At 55.4% G+C, this 21,547-nt stretch overlaps 1 protein-coding gene across 1 annotated transcript; it reads left to right on the forward strand.

Annotated features, from left to right (window-relative positions):
- Positions 1 to 14,138: 14,138 nt before the first annotated feature.
- On the forward strand, positions 14,139 to 21,101 carry GIPR (gastric inhibitory polypeptide receptor). Its single transcript, XM_057710884.1, has 13 exons — positions 14,139 to 14,210; positions 14,626 to 14,725; positions 15,191 to 15,298; positions 15,820 to 15,923; positions 16,597 to 16,700; positions 16,886 to 17,030; positions 17,956 to 18,115; positions 18,324 to 18,384; positions 18,702 to 18,771; positions 18,874 to 18,962; positions 19,056 to 19,194; positions 20,760 to 20,801; positions 20,895 to 21,101. The coding sequence occupies exons 1-13, from the start codon at positions 14,139 to 14,141 to the stop codon at positions 21,099 to 21,101; spliced, it is 1,401 nt and encodes a 466-aa protein (XP_057566867.1).
- The last annotated feature ends 446 nt before the right edge of the window (positions 21,102 to 21,547 follow it).

Here is a 21,547-nt window from a genome sequence, read left to right on the forward strand (position 1 = left end):
CTGCATCAGAAATCCACGCTCAGGTTTTGACATCGCCCAGACCTTCAGTATGGCCCTGCCTCTGGGAACTTGACCACGCCCAACAACCCACCTCTCCTGATCCTGCCCCTGAATTGACAGCTGCCCATAGAAACTCCTACCCTCCTCGTGTCCCTTCAAACATTCAGACCTTGACGACTTCCACCTCGAGCCCCTTCAGGCATACTGATATCTGCCCATGGCCACCTATGACCACGCCCAACCTTCAAATCACGCCCGTTTCCACCTGGCAGCGACCCCCCTCCGCCCAGCTTCTTGCATCGAACACTACCGCACCTGGTCTCAGCCTGTTACCCCCACCTCAGGTATGGGTTCTGCCCAGGCTAACTCTCTGGCCATGCCCGCAAATTCCAATCTCTCCCCTCCCTCTGATTACCCCATTTCCTGCAGAAACTCCGCTGAGGGTCCTGCCCTGGTTGCATCCCTGAGACTCAATGAGGACTCTCCCGTTACCTCTAGCCACGCCCACAAACCTGGCTCCTCCCCAACTTCTACTTGGGCTCAACCAGGAGTCTCAGACCATCCATGTTCTAGTCCAGCCCCTTAATGCTTTGACCACGCCCCTCAATGTTGGCTCCGCCTTTCCATGCCTTCCCCTGCAACCACATTATCTCAAGATTGGTCCCTCCCAGCCTCCGGCACTGTTTCCGCATTCTGAACTAGGTGACCGCGCTTTAGGTTATCACCTCGTGGCCTGGGGCATCACCCTAAATTCCCCATCCTTTTCCAAACCTAACTGGGGTCTTGGCCCCACCGTTTGTGGCACGACCCCACTTCGGACACTTACCCTTCCTTTTTGGCGCTACAATTGCTGCTAGAGGATGTGGTGCGGCTGCGGGGGTCCTCGCGGCGCACTGAGGCGAGTCGCTCAGGTGACAAGTAGCGGCGGGCACTGCGAATAGAGAGCACACACTTAGGGGCAGAGCCTGCGAAGCCAACAGGCGAGTGCAGGAGGCGGGCAAGAACTTCCCAGGATCTTCCACTGCTGGTGTTCAGACACATTAGTCCATCCCTTTCCATATAAACAGCCTCTGAGGTTTTGGAGGAGATCCCGGCTTCCGTGCCTTACCTGCGCCCGGAGGCCGCCTCCTTTTTAGGGGAGGATGGGGACGTGGCATAGCCGCCCACGCGCCTTGGGGGTCCCGAGCCATTGAGGGGCGTCCTGGTGGGAAGGCCTTTCAAGAGCTGACACACTAGAGGGATGCGGTTAGAGGACAGAAGGGGGTGAGTGTAAGGTCCAGGCCCCAGTCCCTTCCATCTCACCCCTCCAAGTCTAGTGAAGATACCCGAGGCTGTGGTTCCTAGGCGCGGAGGCGCCCGGCCCTTGGGTGTGCCCCGCGCGCGCAGAGCAGCGCCTTGCTCTTCGCATGCCCGCAGGCGACGCAACGCATCAGCCAGCGCAGCCTTTAGGACTGCCAGCTCGTCTTCCTGAAGCTGCAGCCGCTGCTCCAGCGCAGACACGCGGTCGTCCACCTCCATCCCGCTCGTGCCCGACAAATTGTCATCTGGAAGGCAAGGGAGCGATGGCTGCGGGGCGCCACCGCCCGAGATGAGGTGTCCCTCCTGCCTTCCCGGGTCTAAGCCGGGGGCCAGCCACGCCCCCTTCCTCTCCCGCAACCTGGGGTTGGGACGCTTGGATGTGGGCCAAGAAAAGGGGAAGGAAATCCCCAGAGCTCTCAGCCCTTGCCCGCACACTCCTCTCTGCTGCAGCGCCCTGGAGGTGTGACCTTAGGGAAGTCCCTTCCTCTCTAACCTTCTAAAAGGCTACGAATCAAGAGCCTCTCGGCTCTGGTTTTAAGATTCTGTGACTAAGATGCTGAATATATATGAGTGATATCAACATTTTAAGGATGACACCAACTTTTCCCTAGTGACAGCAACATTCTAGAATTGATCCCCAATATTCTCTGACAAATATCAAGATTTTATCGCGGGTGCTAATGTTCCCTCTCTGTTTCTAAGACTTTCCAAGCCAAAAAGGTCGTGCCTGGTGCCTCCCCTTCGCCTTCTCGCCTCACCGAGGGGTTCGACCCCAGAGCCTGCCGCAAGGACAGAGTTTCTGCGGCCCCTGGCGGCAGATTTGGGAGTTGCAGGAAGCGCATCGAAGATCCGAGACCCACGGAAGGAAGATACCCGAAGGAATCTGACACCCAAACTCTCTTCCCCGACCCGAGCGTCTCCCTTCTGTTCCCCTCCTTTATTTAGCTTCTGTACCCCACGCCCCTGATTCGGCTCTGCCTCTCCGCTCTAGGTCACCGGTGCAGCCAAATAACTCCTCCTCCATCACCCGCGGCCCCACCCCCACCCCGCCCATTTTCCAGAAGTGGGAGGGGACGAGGACCAAGGTGGTCCCCCCTCCCCAGTCCCTCCCAGACCACGCATACCCAGACTCATTGCTGGCAACAACCAAGGAAGCCCCGGCTCCCAGCCTGGTGGAAGTAAGGGTGGTAGCATTGACAGGAACGGGTCGTGGAAGTAGCACCTGCCATCCTCAGTCCGTAGGCTGCCCCGCCCGGTCCGCTGAGCTCCGCAGTGCAGCCGTCTGTCCCTCCTCTCCCTCCCCCACCCCACACCCACTGCCCAATCGCCTGCCTGGCCTCGCCCGCCCTGCTCCCCACCCAGCGCCTCTCTGGTCAAGCGCCTGGACCTGCCTTGGTAGGTGGGGGCCTCCCGAGGTCTGAGGGAGAGAGCTGTCAAGACTTGGAACTCGTAAGAGGAGAAATCTCAGGGTCCTGTTGGCATCGCACTTTGCGAAAGCAGAAACTAAGGACGGGGTTGGGGAATGTGCTGAGATCACCAAAGGTCAAATAGCCAATAGGTGAGGTGCAGGAGGGCCCCATCACCTCCCGGTGCCAAGACCCCTCTTACCTACCATTAATAATACTACATCCCTCCCAAAATGAGATCTGTTATAAGGAGCTTACACGTGGCAGGCACTCTTCATGCAAAACATTTAGCACCTCACCTGGCTCTGGTATGTGCTCAGCAAATCCAGAATATAATTAACTGTTATTATGGTACCCAATGCTCCCAGCAACTCTAGTAGCTGTAGTATTACACCCATTTTAGGAGGTGAGGATGTGGAAGGGGTCTGAGGCCCAGAGAGATGAAGTTACTCATGCATGGACACAGCCTTTCAGCAGCAGAAGAGGTACTTGATCCCAGGCTTAGGCACCCTGTCTTAGAGGGGCAGAGGAGGACAAAATGAGATTTCTGCTGCTCTGCCACTCCAGTGGTCCCTGACACTGGGGTGTGTGCCCAGGGGGATGAGCCTCCAAATGGAAGATAGTTCCTTCTCAGGGCCCCTGAGTGACATGAGGGGGCTTTTACCTTTGCCCTTCAACCCCCATCCAAAGAGCCAGCTGCCTTCTGAGGCCTTGGCCTGCCCAACCCCCACCCACCATGACTCAAGTCCTCTGCTCTCTCCTAACCATTCCCCCACCTTCAGCCCTTTTACCCACAAACCAGCCCCCACTTCCCACTTCTCCCATGCCTCCCTCCTCCCCTCTGTCTCCAGTTCCCCTCATCTGGGCCTGACACCCCACGGTGGCCCACTTGTATCACACTCACTTGTTCAGGTAGAAGGGATCAGCCCTAATGGGTGGGAGGGGCGAGGGCTGAGGATCTGGGGGGTAGAGTGGAAGCAAAGTCCACTGGTCATCCTACCCGGTCCTGCATCCAGCCCACAAGCCAACACCAAATCCCACTCTCCCCCTAATCTGTCCCTCTGCTAGGGAGAAGGGGGAAGGTCCCAGAGGATTGAGAGGGGATAGGGAGGGCAGAGTTCTAGACCTCCAAGCCTTCTGCCCTTCTATCCCAAGCTCCTGAGGTTCTGCTCCCTTCTCTCAGTGCAGCCACCTCCGGAAAAGGGGAGGGTCGAAGAAGGTGAGGGACTGGGATTCAGGGCTTTGGAGATCAAGGACCTTACTCTGGGGTCAGGGTCCTGCTTGGGGAGAAAGAGGAATCTTCAGCAAGGGGCGAGGATGGGGACTTGGAAGGAGAAGGTTGGAGCAGGAGGAAAGAGGTCCAGCCCTGGGCGGGGCCGGGGTCAGAACTGAGGAGGGGTCTCACCGTTGCAGTATTGAAGCAGCGAGGACGTGTCGTAGAGGCCGCAGAAGGCCGGGCCGCGCTCCGCCATCGCCCCGCCACAGCCACTGCCGGCCCCCCCGGCCCCAGCTCGTGTCCGGTCTCCCCCCCCAGGCCCTGTCTCCCGTTGCCATAGCAACGCCCTTCGTTCCAGCATCCCCGGCTCGGCCCGCCCGGCATCAGGCGGCCGACGCCGGGCCTGGCACCGGGGTCATCACCCAGGATGCCCGGAAAGGGGGGGTCGGAACACCCCCTGCCAGGCGCCCCAACACAATCTTCGGGCCGGGATTGGTTGAGCCGAGGTCCCCCTCGGTACTGTCTGGTCCCGCCCACAACAGGCGCGTATTCTCCCTAGACCCCCCCTCCTCTCCTGTTCAGGACCAATGAGAGCCTGTCGTGCAGGCCCCTTCCGCCAATAGGGATGCAGAAGATTTGGAAGGGGCAGGGCCTTCTCTGCTTTTCAGCCCGAAGCTTAGCCCCCCGCTCCTAGAGGAATATAGGGTAGAAGAAGACACCCCACATCCCCCAAGCCTCCCTAATCTTTTACTGGATTTCCAAGAAGCCCCCTTGCAGGACTAGAACTTGACCCTAGAGCCTCAAATCCGCCCAGATGTCCACTAGCTCCGCCCTGGAACTCTTTATTCTAGCTCATTCCTTCGAGCTCTTGTTTATTCTATCTACACCCGCCCCCAGGGCTCTTAGCTCCACCTCCAGAATCCTGAGGGGGGGGTAGCTAAAGTTCTATTCCCGCCCCCAGAGCTTTTGGCACCGCCCCCTAAGCATCTCAGGGCGATGGTGCTTCGCCCAGAGCCCTTGACCCGGCCTCCTGATAGGACTGGCTCCACCCCTGAAGTTTAGACCCCTACCCCCAAGTCTGTTAGTCCCCCCCTAAGCTTTCCTTCCACTTTCCTATTGGCCGTCCCAGGCTCTTAACTCCTCCCCTACAGCTTTCATCTCTCACAACCTCATTATCCAGTCCGGGTTTTGACAAAGGCTCAGCTGTGATGCCGGACAGCTGGCGGTGTCAGTCGGAGCTGGCTCTGAAGCTGGGGGGAGAGGGGAGGGTAGAAAACCTGACAATGGATTTAAAGAATACTGGACCACCTTCTCCAAGTCTCCACTGAGAGTCAGCCCCTAGAAATGACCCAGACTATGCTTTAGAGATGCGGGAAGTGAGCCCAAAGCAGAAGATATTTGCCTCTGGACACAAGCAGGCCTTGGAAGCCCAGGGCTTTGGAACCAAATTGACCTGGGTTTGAATCCTGACTCCACCACTTTGTGACTGTGACCCTGAGCCTCAGTTTCCACATCTGGAAAGGGGGGAGGCATATCGTGCCTGCTTCTTTCATTCATTTAGAAATGTTGGGTCTTCTCTGGTGGTGCAGTGGTTAAGAATCCGCCTGCCAATGCAGGGGACATGGGTTCAATCCCTGGTCCGGGAAGATCCACATGCCACGGAGCAACTAAGCCCGTGCACCACAACTACTGAGCCTGTGCTCTAGAGCCTGCAAGACACAACCACTGAGCCCGTGTGCCACAACTACTGAAGCCGGCGCGCCTAGAGCCCCTGCTCTGCAACAAGACAACCACAGTAATGAGAAGCCTGCGCACCACAAGGAAGAGTAACCCCGCTCAATGCAACTAGAGAAAGCCTGTGCGCAGCAACGAAGACCCAACATAGCCAAAAAATATATAAAAGAAAAGAAAAAAGAAAAAGAAAAGAAAAATATTTAGTGAGGGACTTCCCTGGTGGCTCTGTGGTTACGACTCTGAGCTCCCAATGCAGGGGACCTGGGTTCGATCCCTGGTCAGGGAAATAGATCCCACATGCATGCCGCAAATAGAAGTTTGCATGCCACAATTAAGGAGCCCGCGAGCCTCAGCTAAGACCCGGTGTGACCAAATAAATAAATAAATAAAATATTTTTTTTAATGTTTACTGAGCGCCTATTATGTGTCAAGCTCTGTTCTAAGTGCTAGAGTTTCAGTGATAAGCAAGCCAGCCCCAGAGTTTGCCCTCGTGGACTGTGCAGTTTGTGGAGGAGGTAAATCACAATACACAAAAGAAGTAAATAGTCATAACTAACATTCATTGTGCACTTACTGTGTAGCAAGCACTCAGTTATCTTCCTCACAAGCCCTACTGTCATCACCATTTTACAGATGAAGAAAGATAATTTCAGCTCCTGACATTACAGAGATAAGATAGAGTGATATGGTCAGGGATGAGAAGGTGAGGGTAATTTAGAGAGAAGGGGGCCAGGGAAAGTCTTTCTGAGGAAGTGACATTTGAAGTGAGATGTAAACGACAAGAAGGAAGCAGTCACACATGGGGGAGGGGGAGGAGGGCAGGGTGGGAGGTAGCTTTCCCCGCAGAGGGAACATTAAGTGCAAAGGTCTAGAGAAAAGTACAAGTCTGGCATATTCCTGGGGCAACAAGAAGACTGGTGAGGATGGAGCTGTGGAGGAAGAGGAGAGCAGGAGGTAGATGAAGTCAGGGAGATAATGGGCACGCCAGGTCTTGTAGGACTTTGAAGGCTGTGGGCAGATGTTGGCAGTTTGTCACTCATTGTATCCTCCATGAGCCCTGGTGAGGCCACATATGTAAATCACGCATGAGGACAGAGCCCGGCGCACAGTAGGCACACATAAAGGATAGCAACCCCTATTCATTTCCCAGTGAAACTTACTATGAAAGATTAATAACGGGTTCCAAGTGATGACCAAGATAGACGTGGGCCATTTTCATTCTATGAGCACAGCTAATTGTGTTACTGGTAGAAACAAGGCAGGAACCCAGATTTCCCGCTTCCCAAACTCCCATGTCTCCCACCCTCCACTCTCCTGGGCTCAGATTCTAAGAGAGGGGAAATCAGACTCCTACATACAGAACGGTGTGCGGCAGGCTGCAGTGTGCTGAGGACTGTTATCGCAGTGTCCCCAGAGGACGGTGGGAGCCCAGGGGAGTTCGGATCCTGCAGGCTCGCTGTGTTGGGGGAGGGGAGTGGATCCAGGATGTGAATGAAGGAACCACAGGCGGAGGAGTTTAGGCTGGTGGGTTGTTTGGAGGGGGGTGGGGGGGGGACACACAAAGATGAGTCAGTCCTTGCCCTATATGAGCACAGTGACCTTGGCCCAGCAGCTTGGCTCTTCCTTCTCTGTCAAAGGGGAGTCATCCCACCACCCACCTCCCAGGGGAGAAGGGTAGGTTTAGTGAGCTCATGCCTGTCAAGGGCTTCTCGGCACAGTGACTGTTGGCTACAGCTAATGGAGCTAGTTTTATTACAAGTGCTTTCGCAGGGAGATGTTAGAGGCCCGAGTGACAGGAGTGGGGAGGGGGCAGCTTTGCCAAGGGGGTGCGGGCAGGGCTCACCGTCCTGCTCTGTCTCTTCTCTCTGCCTCTAGGTTTCCTTCTCTCTCTTCTAGGTTTCCTGCTGCTTTTCTCTTTCATCGCTGTCTCTGTCTCTCTTTTTGCTTCTGTCTGAGAATTGGGTCCTTGATGTGTTGCTTATGAGCTACGTCACTTTGAGCAAGTTTCTTCCCCTCTCTGAGCTTCAGTTTCTTCCTTTCCTTTTTTTAATATAAATTTATTTTTTTATTTATTGGCTGCATTGGATCTTTGTTGCTGTGCGCAGGTTTTCTCTAGTTGCGGGGAGTGGGCTTCTCATGGCAGTGGCTTCTCCTGTTGTGGAGCATCGGCTCTAGGTGCACAGCTTCAGTAGTTGTGGCATGTGGGCTCAGTAGTTGTGGCACACAGACTTAGTTGCTCCGAGGCATGTGGGATCTTCCCAGACCAGGGGTTGCACCGGTGTCCCCTGCATTGGCAGGTGGATTTTTAACCATTGTGACACCAGGGAAGTCCCCGGGCCTCAGTTTCTTCATCTGGAAAATGGAGATGAAAATGCCTCTGCTGAGGGTCTGTTATGAGGATCAAGTGAGACATATACATATAAAATGCCCAATATATGCTACCTATTATTATTATTAATTAGTGGCAGTAATAGTGCTACTACAACTTCTGATTTTGGACTCTTTTTTTCTCAGCCTCTTTTTTCCCTCTGCCTTTCTGACCCTTTCCTTCTTTGTGTTTCTCTTTCTACCTCTCCTTCTGTTAGTCTGTCTCCCTGTTTAGTTCTATGCCTAGGCTGGGCGCTCCGTGAGGGCCGGGCAAGGGCTACCTTGGCCATCCGGGCCCCCAGCATTGCCAAGCCCAGGGCCTGATACATAACAAGTACCCAATAAAGTGAATTGAATCCAGCTCTGCTGAACCTGTGTCGGGTGATGCTGGGGGCCCAGCAGTGACTGAGACAGCCCCAGCCCTGCCCTCGCAGAACTTAGGATCCGGGAGACAACATCATTATTTGTTCAGTGACTAAACGAGCTACTTTTGAGGTAGACTCGACCAAAATTGGGTGGAGGTGTTTGAGGCAGAGAAAACTGCCAGAACCAAGGTCGGGGGGCTAGAAAGAGTTTGAAGAGTTGGGAAGTGATGGAGAGAAGGCTGGAGAGCTCAGCAAAGCCCTGGAAGGCTGTGGAGAGGAGCTTGAGATTTCTCTTGAGGGCACTGGGGAGCCATGGCAGGTCCTGAGCAGGAGAGGGACAGGGGCAGGATTGTGCTTTAGCAGGACCACTCTTACTGCCTGGCTGCCCTGGGGAGGTTGGGGGATGGATGGAAGGGAGATGGATACCGCTGGGGCAGCAGAACGGGGAGAGGAGGGTTCTGGATTCCAGCGCTGGGGCTGGGGGGGAGAAGAAGGAGACAGATTCTAAAAATCAGGAGCAAGGAATTCCCTGGCCGTCCGGTGGTTAGGACTCTGGGCTTTCACTGCTGAGGGTGCAGGATGGATCCCTAGTTGGGGAACTAAGATCCCCGGAACTCAGTCGCGTGGTGTAGCCAAAAAAATAAAATAAAATAAAATAAAAATAAATAAAATAAGTACAAAGCAGGAGGAAAATGCCAGTCTACTCTCCTTGTTGCTATAAAACGGGCTTGAGGGCTCGCCGCCCACCACCACCAGGGGGCGGCCAGGGCTCCAGGTTTGAATCCCTCAACCTGCTCTCCTTCCCTTCCCCCTCATCCTGGCCTCTTGCTTCCCTGGAGCCCCCCACCCCACCAGCAAGAGATTATGTCAACACAGCCCCGCTGCTTCTGCCCAGGACAATATTTGCCCTCAGGATCTGGGAAGGTTGCTATGGAGACTGGGGACGTGCTGCGGGGCGGGGAGGGGGAGAGGCAGGGTCAGGGGGAGTACTCCCCCCTCCTGGAAGAGGATGAGGGGAGCCAGGCACCATCTCTGCCTCCCCTCCATCTGACTGTGCCTGTGAGAGTGTATCCCCATGCCCATTTGTGTGTGTTCCAAGTCTCTCTCTCTGGACTGTCTCTTCATCTCTGTCTCTGATTACTTCTCTGGATAACTGTCTCTGGGTCTCTGCCTCTCAGGTCTCCTCTCTCCTGTCTCTGAGTCTCTTTCTCTGTCCTCTCTCTCTCTCTCTCTATGGGTCCCCGTCTCTAGGTTTCTCCATGTCTCTGTGTCTCTCTGGATATCATGTCTCTATGTCTCGGTCTCTCTTTGGGTCTTTGTCTCTGTCTTTCGGGTTCTCATGTGTCTCTTTGTCTCTATCTGTTGCTTGGGTCCCATGTTTTTTGTGTTGGTCTCTCTAGGCCCCCATCTCTGGATCTCTGTCTTTGGGTTCCTCTCTTTCTCTGGATCCTGCGTGTGTGTGTGTGTGTGTGTGTGTGTGTGTGCACGCGCGCGCGCGCACCTCATCTCTGGAGTGCTGTCTCCCTGTGTCTCACCAGATCCTGTGTCACTCCTAGGTCTTCTCTCTCTGAATCTGTCTCTGTCTCTCTGCCTCTCTCTGGATGCCCATGTTTTCAGGTGTGTCTCTCTCAGTCTCTGTTTCTATTTCCGGCACTCTTTGGATCTCTAGCTTTCTGTTTGCGTGTGTGTGTGTGCGCGTGTGCACGTGTGTGTCTGTCTGGGTTTCTATCTTTCAGGCCTTGTCTCTCCACAATCCTCAGGGGGCCATCTCAGCTTCGCATTTCTGGCCTCAGTCCCTATGGGGCCCCCCTCCCCATCTCTCTCTGCCTCATTTCTCCTGCACCATCTGGCGGCACTCCAGGCTCCTGCCTGCTCCCCACAGGCTCTTCTTGGCCGGGCAGCCCCATGGGGGGAGGCACAGGCCCCCCCAGCTTCCTCCCCACCACTGGATTCTGAAGAGGGGGGCACCGCTTCATCAGGCCTGGGGTGGAGGGAACAACAGCCTGGAGACCTGGGACCAGGGGACATGGAGAGAGGGAAATAGACAGACAGACACCCTGAGAGGAGATGGGAAAAGAGGGATGAGAAAGGAGAAAACTTCAAGACAGGAGAGAAGAGATTAACTTGGAGAATGGAGAGAGCAAGAGAAATGAGGAGGGGGCAGAAGGAAACCCAGGAGGGGAGAGGAGAGAAAAGACAGCCTAGCTAACAAGAGAGGAAGACAGACAAACTGAATCGGGCTTGGAGGAAAGGAGAAAGGAGAGATTCAGACCAAGGAGAGAGAAGGTGGCGGGGAGAGAGATGGGTGATAGAGAGAGAAGGGCATGACTGCTTCTTTACCTGCAGTTTCCAGAAGCCCTGAGCTTAGGGATGGGGGAGGGCCCGTGTGGCTACCCCTGTGGCCCTACTGCCTCCTCCCCAGACCCAGGGAGACTGTAAAAGCCCCCAGGAGGGCTGAGATGGGCAGGGGTCCAGTTGGGGACCCAGACATCACCCCTCTTGTCCTCCACGCCCACCCCCACCCGGTCCTCTGTTCTGCCCTGTGTTTTCCCAGAGGGAATGATGAGGGAGGGGTGAGGGGTGAATCTGCTCATCTCCTGGCTCCTGCCTTGGTTCTCTCTCCTCAGGGCCCCCATCTTTTAGGCCCTCTCTCCCTCTACCCCTCCCCACCTCTATCTGTCATCATCTCCATCTCTCAATTTGTATCTCTTCTCTCTCTCCCTCTCTTGGTCCCTATTTTCTCTCTCCTGTTTGGTTTGGTTTTCTCTCACTCTGTCTCCTTGTATTTCGCTCTGCTTCTCGGTCCTTTTCAATTTCTTTCTCACTGTCTGTCTCTCTTGGTTTATTCTGTCTCTGCCACTTCCTGTCTCTGTCTGTCTCTGGTCTTTCTTGGTCCTTGGCTTCTTTTCCTGGCTCTCTCACCACCTCAGTTCCTCTCCCCTGCTTCCCCTTCCCACCCCCAGTCTCTCTCCTCCCCCTTTCCAGCCTCCCCCACCTTCCCATCCCTAGCAAGTGACCCCCAGGCCCTCTTGGGGCCAAGGAGAGACTCCCTCCCAACCCCAGCCTCTTCCTGAGGTGCCGGGCAATCTCAGACCCCTCTCCTTTCCACTTCATGAACCGAGCCTTTCCCAGGACCCAGAGGGCGCCAGGAATGTAGGGCAGAGAGCAGGGAGGCCAGCTAGAGATCAGGAAGCCAGGACCCCCCCCATCCCCCATGTCACCGCCCCCCTCCTCCAGACTGGTCTCCTTCCAGCCTCTGGTGCTGGATCTCACGCCACCCTTACTCCCTGCCCCTCCTGGGGCCTCTGGGCCTCAGTTGCTCCTCTGCAAAATGGGCAGACTCTCCTCTGTCCTGTTTATCTTACAGCTCCCCAGGGAGTGTGTGCTCATTAATGTTACTAGTAGGATAATGTGTAGGAATTGGTGGTTTGTATTAAAGGGGGAAGAGAGTGCTGAGAGCCAGGACTCGGTTTCTAACCTGGATATTCTCCATATTTGAGGGCAAAGGAGGAGACTGAAAGCGGACATTGTGAGGAGGTGTGTGACTCAGTGGTGACTGTGACCAGGAGATGGTGTGAGGCTGTGGGTTCGTGTGTGATCACGGGATGATGGTGTGGGATCCTGTGGACAGCTGTGTGACTGTGTGTGGGTGGGGCTGTGATGGAGACCTTAGCACTGAGTGTGACTGAGGATGACAGCGTGACGCCTGGAGTTCATGGGAGTGTGCCTTAGTGACACTTGGGGGCCGTGTGTTGTCGGAATGTGACTGTGGACTCTCTAGGTGATTAGTGAAGTGTGTGACTCGACGTGTGAGCATCTTAATGGGTGGCGTTGTATAACATTGTGTGTTACCTTCAGAGTGTGTCATTAAAGGGTTGTATGACTGTGTGAGCAACCATATAACTGCGTGCATTTATTTCATCAACAAGCATTCTCTGAGCCTCTGCTCTATGCCCCGGTCTGTGCTGAGTGACGCTGGGGACCCAGTGGTGACTGAGATGCCCTGGCCCTGTCCTCATGGGGCACACAGGCCACGGGGGGAGACAGATGGTGTTTGCGATGTGACTCAGTGATGGTGTGAACGCGTGTGTGATGGACCCAGTATCACTGGGGCGGTGGGAAGCTGTGACTGTGTTTCCGCGTAAGCGGAGGAGTCCACGCCCCAGGTGTGTGGCTGTGTCACTGCCAGTGACCGTCCATCTGTGGGGGAGAGACGTCGGGTCTCTGGGTGTGACCCTGGATGGTGGGACTGAGAACGGACGTGAAGACCACGTTCTGTGAGGAACAGTGTGTGAGATTCTGTGCCGTGCCTCTCCGCGGCTCAGTGGATGGGATCGTGTGCGACACTGTGTATGTGACTGTGACTCCGTGTGCGGTGTCTGGGTGGGATGGGTGGGACAATGTAAGAGGCTGTGCACCCCGGGGGGGGGGTCCTTAGGATGCTGATTCTGTGACTGCTCTCCTACGTGACCCTGAGTGGCTGTGATACTCACACGCAACGGGCCCCCCGTGCGGGGCGCTGCCCCAGTGCTCCCCCTGCCTGTTCCCTGGCCCGCCCCGGCCCCGCCCCCTCCCACCACCCCAGGCTGTCACCTCTTCCAGAGCCCAGGCGAGGCCGTGAAGGCAGCAGCAGAGACAGCAGCGTCCGAAGCAAGTGATCAAGAGGAGGGCTGGGGACAGGTGAGGGCGCCCCACCCCCATCCCAGCCCGTCCCCCCTGCCCCCACGTCCCCCTCACGTCTCTGGGCTCCTCTTTCTCCTTTTCTTAGACTCTGCCTTTGTCTCTCTGCCTCTCTGTGCCCACAGTCTATATCCTTCTGTCTGTCGCCCAGTATCTCTGTCTCCACGTCTGACGATCCTTGTTTAGCCTCTAGATAGGTCTGTACCTCTGTCTCTTTCCCCCTCTTTCTCTGTCTCTCTCCGTGTCTCTAAATCCTCTTTGTTTCCTAGCCCATATTTTTGTCTCTATCTTCCTCTGACTTTTGGTCTCTGATCTCTTGGTCTGTGTCTCATTCTGTTTGTCTCTGGGTCTCTCATCTCTACATTTCTGTCTCATGTGTCTCTGACTGTCTTTCTGGGGCTTCAACCGAGATCCTCCCTGCTTCCCCCTTTTCCTACACGGTGCTGGTGTGGGGTGTTGAGGGTTAGACCGATTTCCAGGCATCTGGACCCCTGCGGACCTAAGAGGGTCTAATGCCTCTCTAGCCCCTAAGGAGAGGGTTGTCCCATTGATTCTGGGTTTTATTCACAGTAGGGAAAGTTTGATAGAGTCGGGCTCCTATCCGCGGTTTGAAAACCCTTTGGGAGAATGGGAATTCCAAGAGTCGTTTCAAGTTCCGTGTCCTCCTCTCCAAGGCGGTCCCCAGGTTCCCCGGAGTCTCTGGGTCTAGACTCCGGGTGACACTGGCGCTTCCGCCCAGCGCGGCTCTAAGGCAACCGCACCCTCAGCAAATACCCCCCTTCCACCGCTGCTGCCCCGGCAACAGCCGGGGGCGGGCCTGGGAATCAGGTGTTGGATCTCGGTCTCCGCCCATTCCTCAGGACTCCCCCCGACCCGCCCCAAATCATCGCTCGTTGGGGTGGGGCCGGGGAAGGCGCTGCCTCCGGGTCCTTGAATACTTGAATCCCTGAACCGTGTGGCGCAGGGGCTGGGAGGGGAGAGCGGAGCATCCTGATTTTGCCCTCGGACCCCCAGACCGGGCCGCCCCTGCGTGACGGGACCCTTCGCCCCCCATGCCCTGCCGCCCGCACGATGCCGAACTGTCCGCCCTGGTGGCTGCTGCTGTTGCCCTCGCTGTGGGAGCCGCTCCTCCGGAGGGCGGAGGTGAGAACCAGCGGAGCCAAGGAGTTCAAGGCTTGGAGGGATGTCTGGGGCCGGCTTTAGGTCTTATCCCACTGGGAAGATTGTTGTAAGACCTCCCCGCCTGCCCAGATTCAAGTTTTCATGGTTGTTTCCAGCCCCTCTTCTTTCCCGCGCGAATCCTTCCGATAATTTCTAGCCACCTCCGTCCGTTAATTTTCCTGAAGGTTTGCAGTTCCCCACAGCAACTACCCTGGTGGTTTCTAGGCACCCCTCAAGACTTAAAAGAGGTTTCTAAGCCACCCAAGACTCCTGAGCAAAACAAGAAAGCCCCTCCAAGCCCCTCTAGGGTGTGTCTGGCCCTCAGGAACCATGCTGCCTGGGAGCAGGGGTCAGTGCGGACGGCGTTGGGGGGATCCTCCCTTCTCTGTTTTTGTAGGCAGGCTCTGAAGGGCAGACGGCGGGAGAGCTGTACCAGCGTTGGGAACGGTACCGCAGGGAGTGCCAGGAGACACTGGAGGCCGAGGAGCCCCCAGCAGGTGTGACAGGGGTGCAGGTCTGGGGGCAAGAGAAGGGCTGGGGCTGAGAGGGGTGGGCTCCAGGCCTGCCTAGGACTGACCGGCGGGGCCTGAAAGAAAACTCTGGGATGAATGTGGGCTGCGTGGGAGAGGCCTGAGGTGAAGCTTGAAAGGGGAGGGGTCTTGGGCGTGGCCTACACTAGGTAGCTGGGATCTAAAGTGGACCGCGAAGGGGGCGGGGTTCGGGGTGGAGCCTGGGAAGGGCCTTGCAGAATGGGAAGCATCTGCGGAGGGAATTTGCTTGGTGGAGGAAGCCCAGAGTAGGACTCGGTAGATGGGCGGGGCCTTGGGGTCTGGTGGGAGGAGCTGTGACAGAGCAGGGACCGGACCACTCCACGGGGGCGGGGCTGTGTGTGGAAGGCGGAGAAGCATTGGGCGTGAGGTACAATAGGTCCACCGGACGTCTGACCCCCACGCCCACCCCAGGCCTCGCCTGTAACGGGTCCTTCGACATGTACGTCTGCTGGGACTACACTGCACCCAATGCCACGGCCCGCGCGTCCTGCCCCTGGTACCTGCCCTGGCACCCCCACGGTGAGCTGCCTCCTGGACCCCGGGCCCTCCTCTGACACAAACAGCTCTCTGCTAACCCTGGCCCCAGACACCACTGCCCCGCAGCTGTCCTGCTCCTCTTTGTCTGCTGGGTATCTCCTGTCTGTCCACGCCTGGCCGGGTCATCACGTAATGCCCCTTCTCTGTCTCTGTAGCTCTCTGAGGACCACCGGGTTCTGAGTTTCTTTCCCTTTCATGAGTCTGTTTCTGCACATCCTGGTCTTCCTTGCCTAAAGAGCTGTGTGACCTAGGGTGGTTTAATTTCTTTATGCCTCAGTTGCTTCATTTGTAAAATGATGTTTATGATAGTACCAAGTTCATAGGCTCGTTATGAATACTAAATTAATTGAAACGAAAAAAATTAATTGAAGCGTGTAAAATGCTATGTAAGTGTTTATCAGCGTCGTTGTCATCATCGCTGGATCTCTCTCTCTGCCTTTGTCTCACAATGTCTTTCTGTCTCCATCTCTGTGCCTCTGATCCTCTTCCCTGTTTCTCCACAGTGGCTGCAGGCTTTGTGCTTCGCCATTGTGGCAGTGATGGCCAATGGGGACCTTGGAGAGACCATTCTCAGTGTGAGAACCCAGAGAAGAATGGGGTTTTTCAGGTAAGAAGAGATGAGAGATTTAGGGTAGGAATCCCTTTCAGAGGCAGAAAGCAGCCTCAGATGGAGCCTGAAACCCCTTGTACTGTTCAGGATTCTGGGTTCCAAGTGATGGAAATTCAACTCCTTGCTTGAAGGAGAAGGAAAAAGAAATATATTGGCTTCTGTGATTGGAAAGTATAAGGCTACAGCTTCAGGCACAGCTGGATCTAGGTGCTAAGATGATGTGGTTGGGAATCTCACCATATCGTTCCTCTGTTTTTCTCTATGATGGTGCCCTATTTTCTGTGGGGTGGAAAAGGTGGCCCCCATTGGTATGAGGCTCGCATTCCACCTACCAAGCAACACTGTAGGAAGACTGAGGTTTTTTCTCAATAGCTCCAACTATGTCCCGGACTGTCATTGGCCTAATTTGGGTCATATAACTGCCCTTGACTAATCACTCTGTGTGTGTGTGTGTGTAGTGTTAGATAGAATGCTTGGATTGGCTGGTCACATGCCCAGCCTTAGAGTTGAGGGGTGGAGTACCCCACTCAAACAACGGCAGGTGGATCCCCAAAAGAAAATTGGGGTGCAGTTTAGGAACAAAGAGCAGATATCTTTCCAGCTCCTTTATGGCCCCAAGGGAAGAACTGAGCTCTATTTCTGTGTCCTTTTCCCACACCCCCGCCCCCAGGACCAAAGGCTGAGCCTGGAACGGCTGCAGATTGTGTACACCGTGGGCTATTCCCTGTCCCTTGCCACGCTGCTCCTCGCCTTGCTCATCTTGAGTTTCTTCAGGTGGGACCCCCAGCCCTGAGCAGAGGCAGCAGAGACTGGGCTTTAGTTTTCCCAGTAAGATGGGGTAGTCAGGCTCCACCAGCAACAAACATCCAATGGTGGTTCTGTGGGAAGGGCTGGGAGGTAATTTAAGGGACTCTGTGTGGCCAAGGTCAGGTCCCCAAACTGCCTCCCAAATCCCCCAGGCGGCTGCGCTGTACTCGCAATTACATCCACATCAACTTGTTCACGTCTTTCATGCTGCGGGCAGCAGCCATCCTCACCCGAGACCGTCTGCTTCCTCCACCTGGCCCCTACCCTGGGGATCAGGCTCCTCTCCTGTGGAACCAGGTAAGCACCATTTCTCTCTCTCTCAAATTGGGATCCTGCCTCCTCTGGTGGGGCCAAAGATCTCCCAATGCATTTACTACCTCCTACACGATCAAGAGTTCATCTCTCTTGTGCCTTCCAACACAATTGGAGAGGGACTCTCCCAACTCAGCCTCTCCCATCATTGAACTCTCTCACTTCACCTCCTCTGTTGGAATTTTCCATTCCCTTTCTCTCAGTATCTCACCCATCATGGGACTTTCACACCAATGAGAGAGTGCCCTGCTAGTGGTGAGATGGTGACAGGGTGGGAAAAACTAACTGGTAGGGGGATTTGGTAGATACCAATTTGTTTCTGGGAGACAAGGTGGGAGAGACTAGAGTCTAGGGGCAGAGGGGAGAAAACCTATCTGGTAGTAAGTTGGGTCAATTGTTGAAAATCCAAGGGGGTGGGAAGGACTTCCCTGGGAGTCCAGTGGTTAAGACTCTGAGCTTCCAACGCAAGGGGCACAGGTTTGATCCCTGGTCAGGGAACTAAGATCCCACATGCCTTGTGGCAGGGCCAAAAAAAACAACCAACCAACCTACCAACCAAACAAACAAAAAAGCCAAGGGCTGGGAGAATCCATGTGCTGGTGGGAGATGAGAGAAAACCTTTTGAGAGGTGGAGTAGTTGAGTTGAATTCTTAGAAGGAGATGGGGTGGGAGAGGCCATATTTGGGGGGATCTGGGGGGAACTCTGATAGTAAGATGTAAGATACCAATTGTTAAAGAGGTTAGAGTGGGAGAGTTCACACAGGGAAAGAGAATAGGATGAGAGAAACCAACTCCATATCATCCTTTGGTGATATAGAATGGGAAGAGAATATTTGATATCAAGAGATGACAAGAGATGGGGGTGGAGGGCGCCCTGACTGCCTCCTCCTCCTGTCTGGCCACCGCCTAGGCCCTAGCTGCCTGTCGCACGGCCCAGATCCTGACCCAGTACTGCGTGGGTGCCAGCTACATGTGGCTGCTGGTGGAGGGCATCTACTTGCACAGCCTCCTGGTGCTTGTGGGAGGCTCCGAGGAGGGCCACTTCCGCTGCTACATGCTCCTTGGCTGGGGTGAGTCCCGACCCTGTCCCCTGCCTAGCCCAGCGCGCCTCCCCTCCCCCAACTACCCTGCTGGTCTACTTCCGGGGGTCTCCTCCCCTCTCCAGGCTTCAGTCTCCCCTTCCCGGCGGGGCAGTTCCGCGGGTTTGGGGCCTGGCGGGGCCCGTGCGCGCTCTGACAGCTGCGGCGGGGTGGGGGGCGGGGGTTGGGGTCTGCACAGGGGCCCCCGCGCTTTTCGTCATTCCTTGGGTGATCGTCAGGTACCTGTACGAGAACACGCAGTGAGTCTTGGGGTCTGGGATGGGGCTTGGGAGGGGGGCGAAACTTTGAGGGATGTGGGCGGGGTGCGATGGAAACGTGGGGAGGTTCTAACTGCACTCAGGGGCCTGGGTGGGGGCTAAAGGAACGCGTCGCTTGGAAAGTTGGGTTCCAGGACTACGGGAAGGGGAGGGATGAGGGCTGGGCCTAAATAGGAGCAGGCGGGGCTTTAAGGAAATGTGGGTGTGGCGTTAAGGAAGGTGGGCGGGGCCTGGGGAGTTTCAGTGCTTAATTCGGTGAGCCTAGGGTTGTCTATCTCTTAGCTCTACTCCTCCTCCAGGTGCTGGGAGCGGAACGATATCAAGGCCATTTGGTGGATCATAAGAACCCCTATCCTCCTAACCATCTTGGTACGGCCGGCGCCGCCTCTTTCAGGCTGGTGTCGGGGATTTCCCATCCTGGGAAGCCGGAGACGGGTGGCTACCAGCTCAGTCTCTCTCTCCCCACCGCAGATTAACTTTCTCATCTTTATCCGCATCCTTGGCATCCTCGTCTCAAAGCTGAGGACGCGACAGATGCGCTGCCCGGACTACCGACTGAGGTGAAGGAAGGCGGTGGGGATGCAGGGGAAGGTGGCTGGGTGCAAGATGGGGGACCCGGGGCCGCGGTACCACTGCCACCCTCTCCCCCCAAGGCTGGCTCGCTCCACGCTGACGCTGGTGCCCCTGCTGGGCGTCCACGAGGTGGTGTTTGCTCCCGTGACCGAGGAACAGGCCCGGGGTGCCCTGCGCTTGGCCAAGCTCGGCTTTGAGATCTTCCTCAGTTCTTTTCAGGTGCCTAAGCGAGTTGCAGGAGCTACACCCTTTGACTTGGGGTCCTCCTACTCAGAGGGGCACGAGGGTTACATCATCCTCTGGCGCAGCCACAGAATGGGGTGTGACGATGGGATTTTGTTCCTTCATTCTACACAAGATACTGAGCTAGCTGCGTCCTGGGCTGGGGAGGCAGCAGGGAGAAGACAGGACACGAGGCAGCCCCAGTAGTACTGCCTCCTGGTTAAGGTAGAGGGCTTTGAGGCCAGCCAGGGCTGGGGCCAAATGTGGGTTGTGACTCCCCAGCTCTGTGGCCTTCACCTCAGGCCCAGGGCCAGAGCGAGGCATGCGCAGTGCACAAAATTTAAGGAGGTGCTCACTCAAATTTAAGGCCAGCCCTGCCCGAGCTTGCCCTACCCTTGTCCCCACAATGCTTTACCTTGTTGGGCCTCAGTTTTCTCATCTCTAAAATGGGGACAATACTGGTCTCACTTCCCAAGGCTGTTCATTCATTAAATTCAGCAAAAATTTTTATTGAACATTTACTATGTACCAAGCACTCTTCCAGGCTTACTATGGGGATACAGCCAAGAACCAAGGGATCCCTACTCTCTCGTGGGTGAGACAGATGCTAAAGATGCTATATAAGTAAAATATACAAAATGTCAGATGGTGAGATGTGCCTGAAGGAGGGGGGGGAAGCAAGAAAATAGAGATGAAGAGCCAACAGAGAAAATGGGGTTATAAACAGGGGGTCAGGAAAGGCCTTGCTGAAAAGACACTGCAGCAGAGACCAAAAGATGAGGGAACAAACCAGGGAGATATTTGGGGAAAATGTTCCAGGAAGAGAAACACCAAGGGGAAGATCTCTGAGGCAGGAGGGACTACCTGTCATGCTGGTACTCTCATGGCCAGCATGCCTGAAGCAGGGGGAGCCAGTGAGAGCAAGGAGGGGATAGGACAGAGGTGAGGTACCAGGGCAGATCCTTGGGCCAAGCGCAGACTTTGGCTTTTCCTCTGAGTGAGGTGGGAGCCACGGGAGCAGAGGGATGTGATCAGGGTTAGATTTTAACAGGATCGTGGAAAGTGATAATAAGATAAGTGATATCTTAATAATTACACATGAAATAATTGTCTTATATTAATATATCAATTGCTTTATTAACTATATATTTTATATTTATTTAAATTTATACACACATAAATTTACATAAATATAAACTAATTCTTTATGCATATTAATAATACCTGAATTCTCACGACCACCACTGTATTATTACTCCATTTTCCAGATGAAGAAACTGAGGCACAGAGGGGTTAAGCAAGGTTGCCCAAGTAGGGAAGAAAGGGGGGAAGCGGTTATCACATCCAAGCAGCCTACCTCCTGGGTCACCAGTTCTTAACCTCCAGCCCTGAATGCTCAGCAAACTGGCGAGGGGGAGTCGGGCGCCGGGGAGAAGGTGACTGCAGTAGTCTAGAACCAAAGTGGCGGCAGGCGAGGTTGTTTGGGGCCTGGAAAGGGTCCGAGCTCATTAAGGGGGATTTATAACCCTGCCCGCATTTTAACCCCGCACCTCCTCTGGCAGGGCTTCCTGGTCAGCGTCCTCTACTGCTTCATCAACAAGGAGGTACGGGGAACCCCGGCGCGCCGCCCGCGCCCTCTGCCGGCCGCGCAGGGAATGGCGCGCCCCGCGCCGCCTCTGAGCGCCGTCGTGTTGCAGGTGCAGTCGGAGATCCGCCGGGGCTGGCACCGATGCCGCCTGCGCCGCAGCCTCGGCGAGGAGCCGCACCAGCCCCCGGAGCGCGCCTTCCGGACCCTGCCCTCCGGCTTAGGCTCCAGCCAGGTCGCCGCCGGCCGCGCTGTGTGCTCAAGGACCCTCCCAGGTCCTGGGGGTGGGACCAGCCACGTCTTGGAAAGCTACTGCTAGGCAGTGGGATTCTTGGGTCCATTCAGTACGTATTTATTGAGCACCTGCTGTGTGCCAGGGCTGGTGTAGAGGGCGCTGGGGAAATGGGGGGCCGGGGTGGGGGAAGGAAACAGAAGACAAGGTTCAGAAGACAAGGTCCCTGTTTTCCTAGAGATCACAACTGAGTAAGGGAAACAGACCATGAGGACAAACCAAGTTATGTATACGCTGTGGAATGGCTTATGAAGAAAAGTTAGAAGGGGGCCAAGTGTGATCTGGGGCATCTCTGAGGAGGTGACATTGAAGCCATGCCTGAAAGAGGTGAAGGAGACATCTTTGGAAAGAACTGGCGGCCAAGACTCTAGACAGAGGGAAGAGCATCTGCAAAGGCCCTGAGGCAGGAAGGAGCTTGGCTGTTTCTGAGGAACAGAGAGGTGGCCTGCGTGGCTGGAGTGGGATTAGTCAGA

The sequence above is a fragment of the Hippopotamus amphibius genome, chromosome 16 (genome assembly GCF_030028045.1).
Source record: "Hippopotamus amphibius kiboko isolate mHipAmp2 chromosome 16, mHipAmp2.hap2, whole genome shotgun sequence".
Classification (NCBI taxonomy): Eukaryota; Metazoa; Chordata; class Mammalia; order Artiodactyla; family Hippopotamidae; genus Hippopotamus; species Hippopotamus amphibius.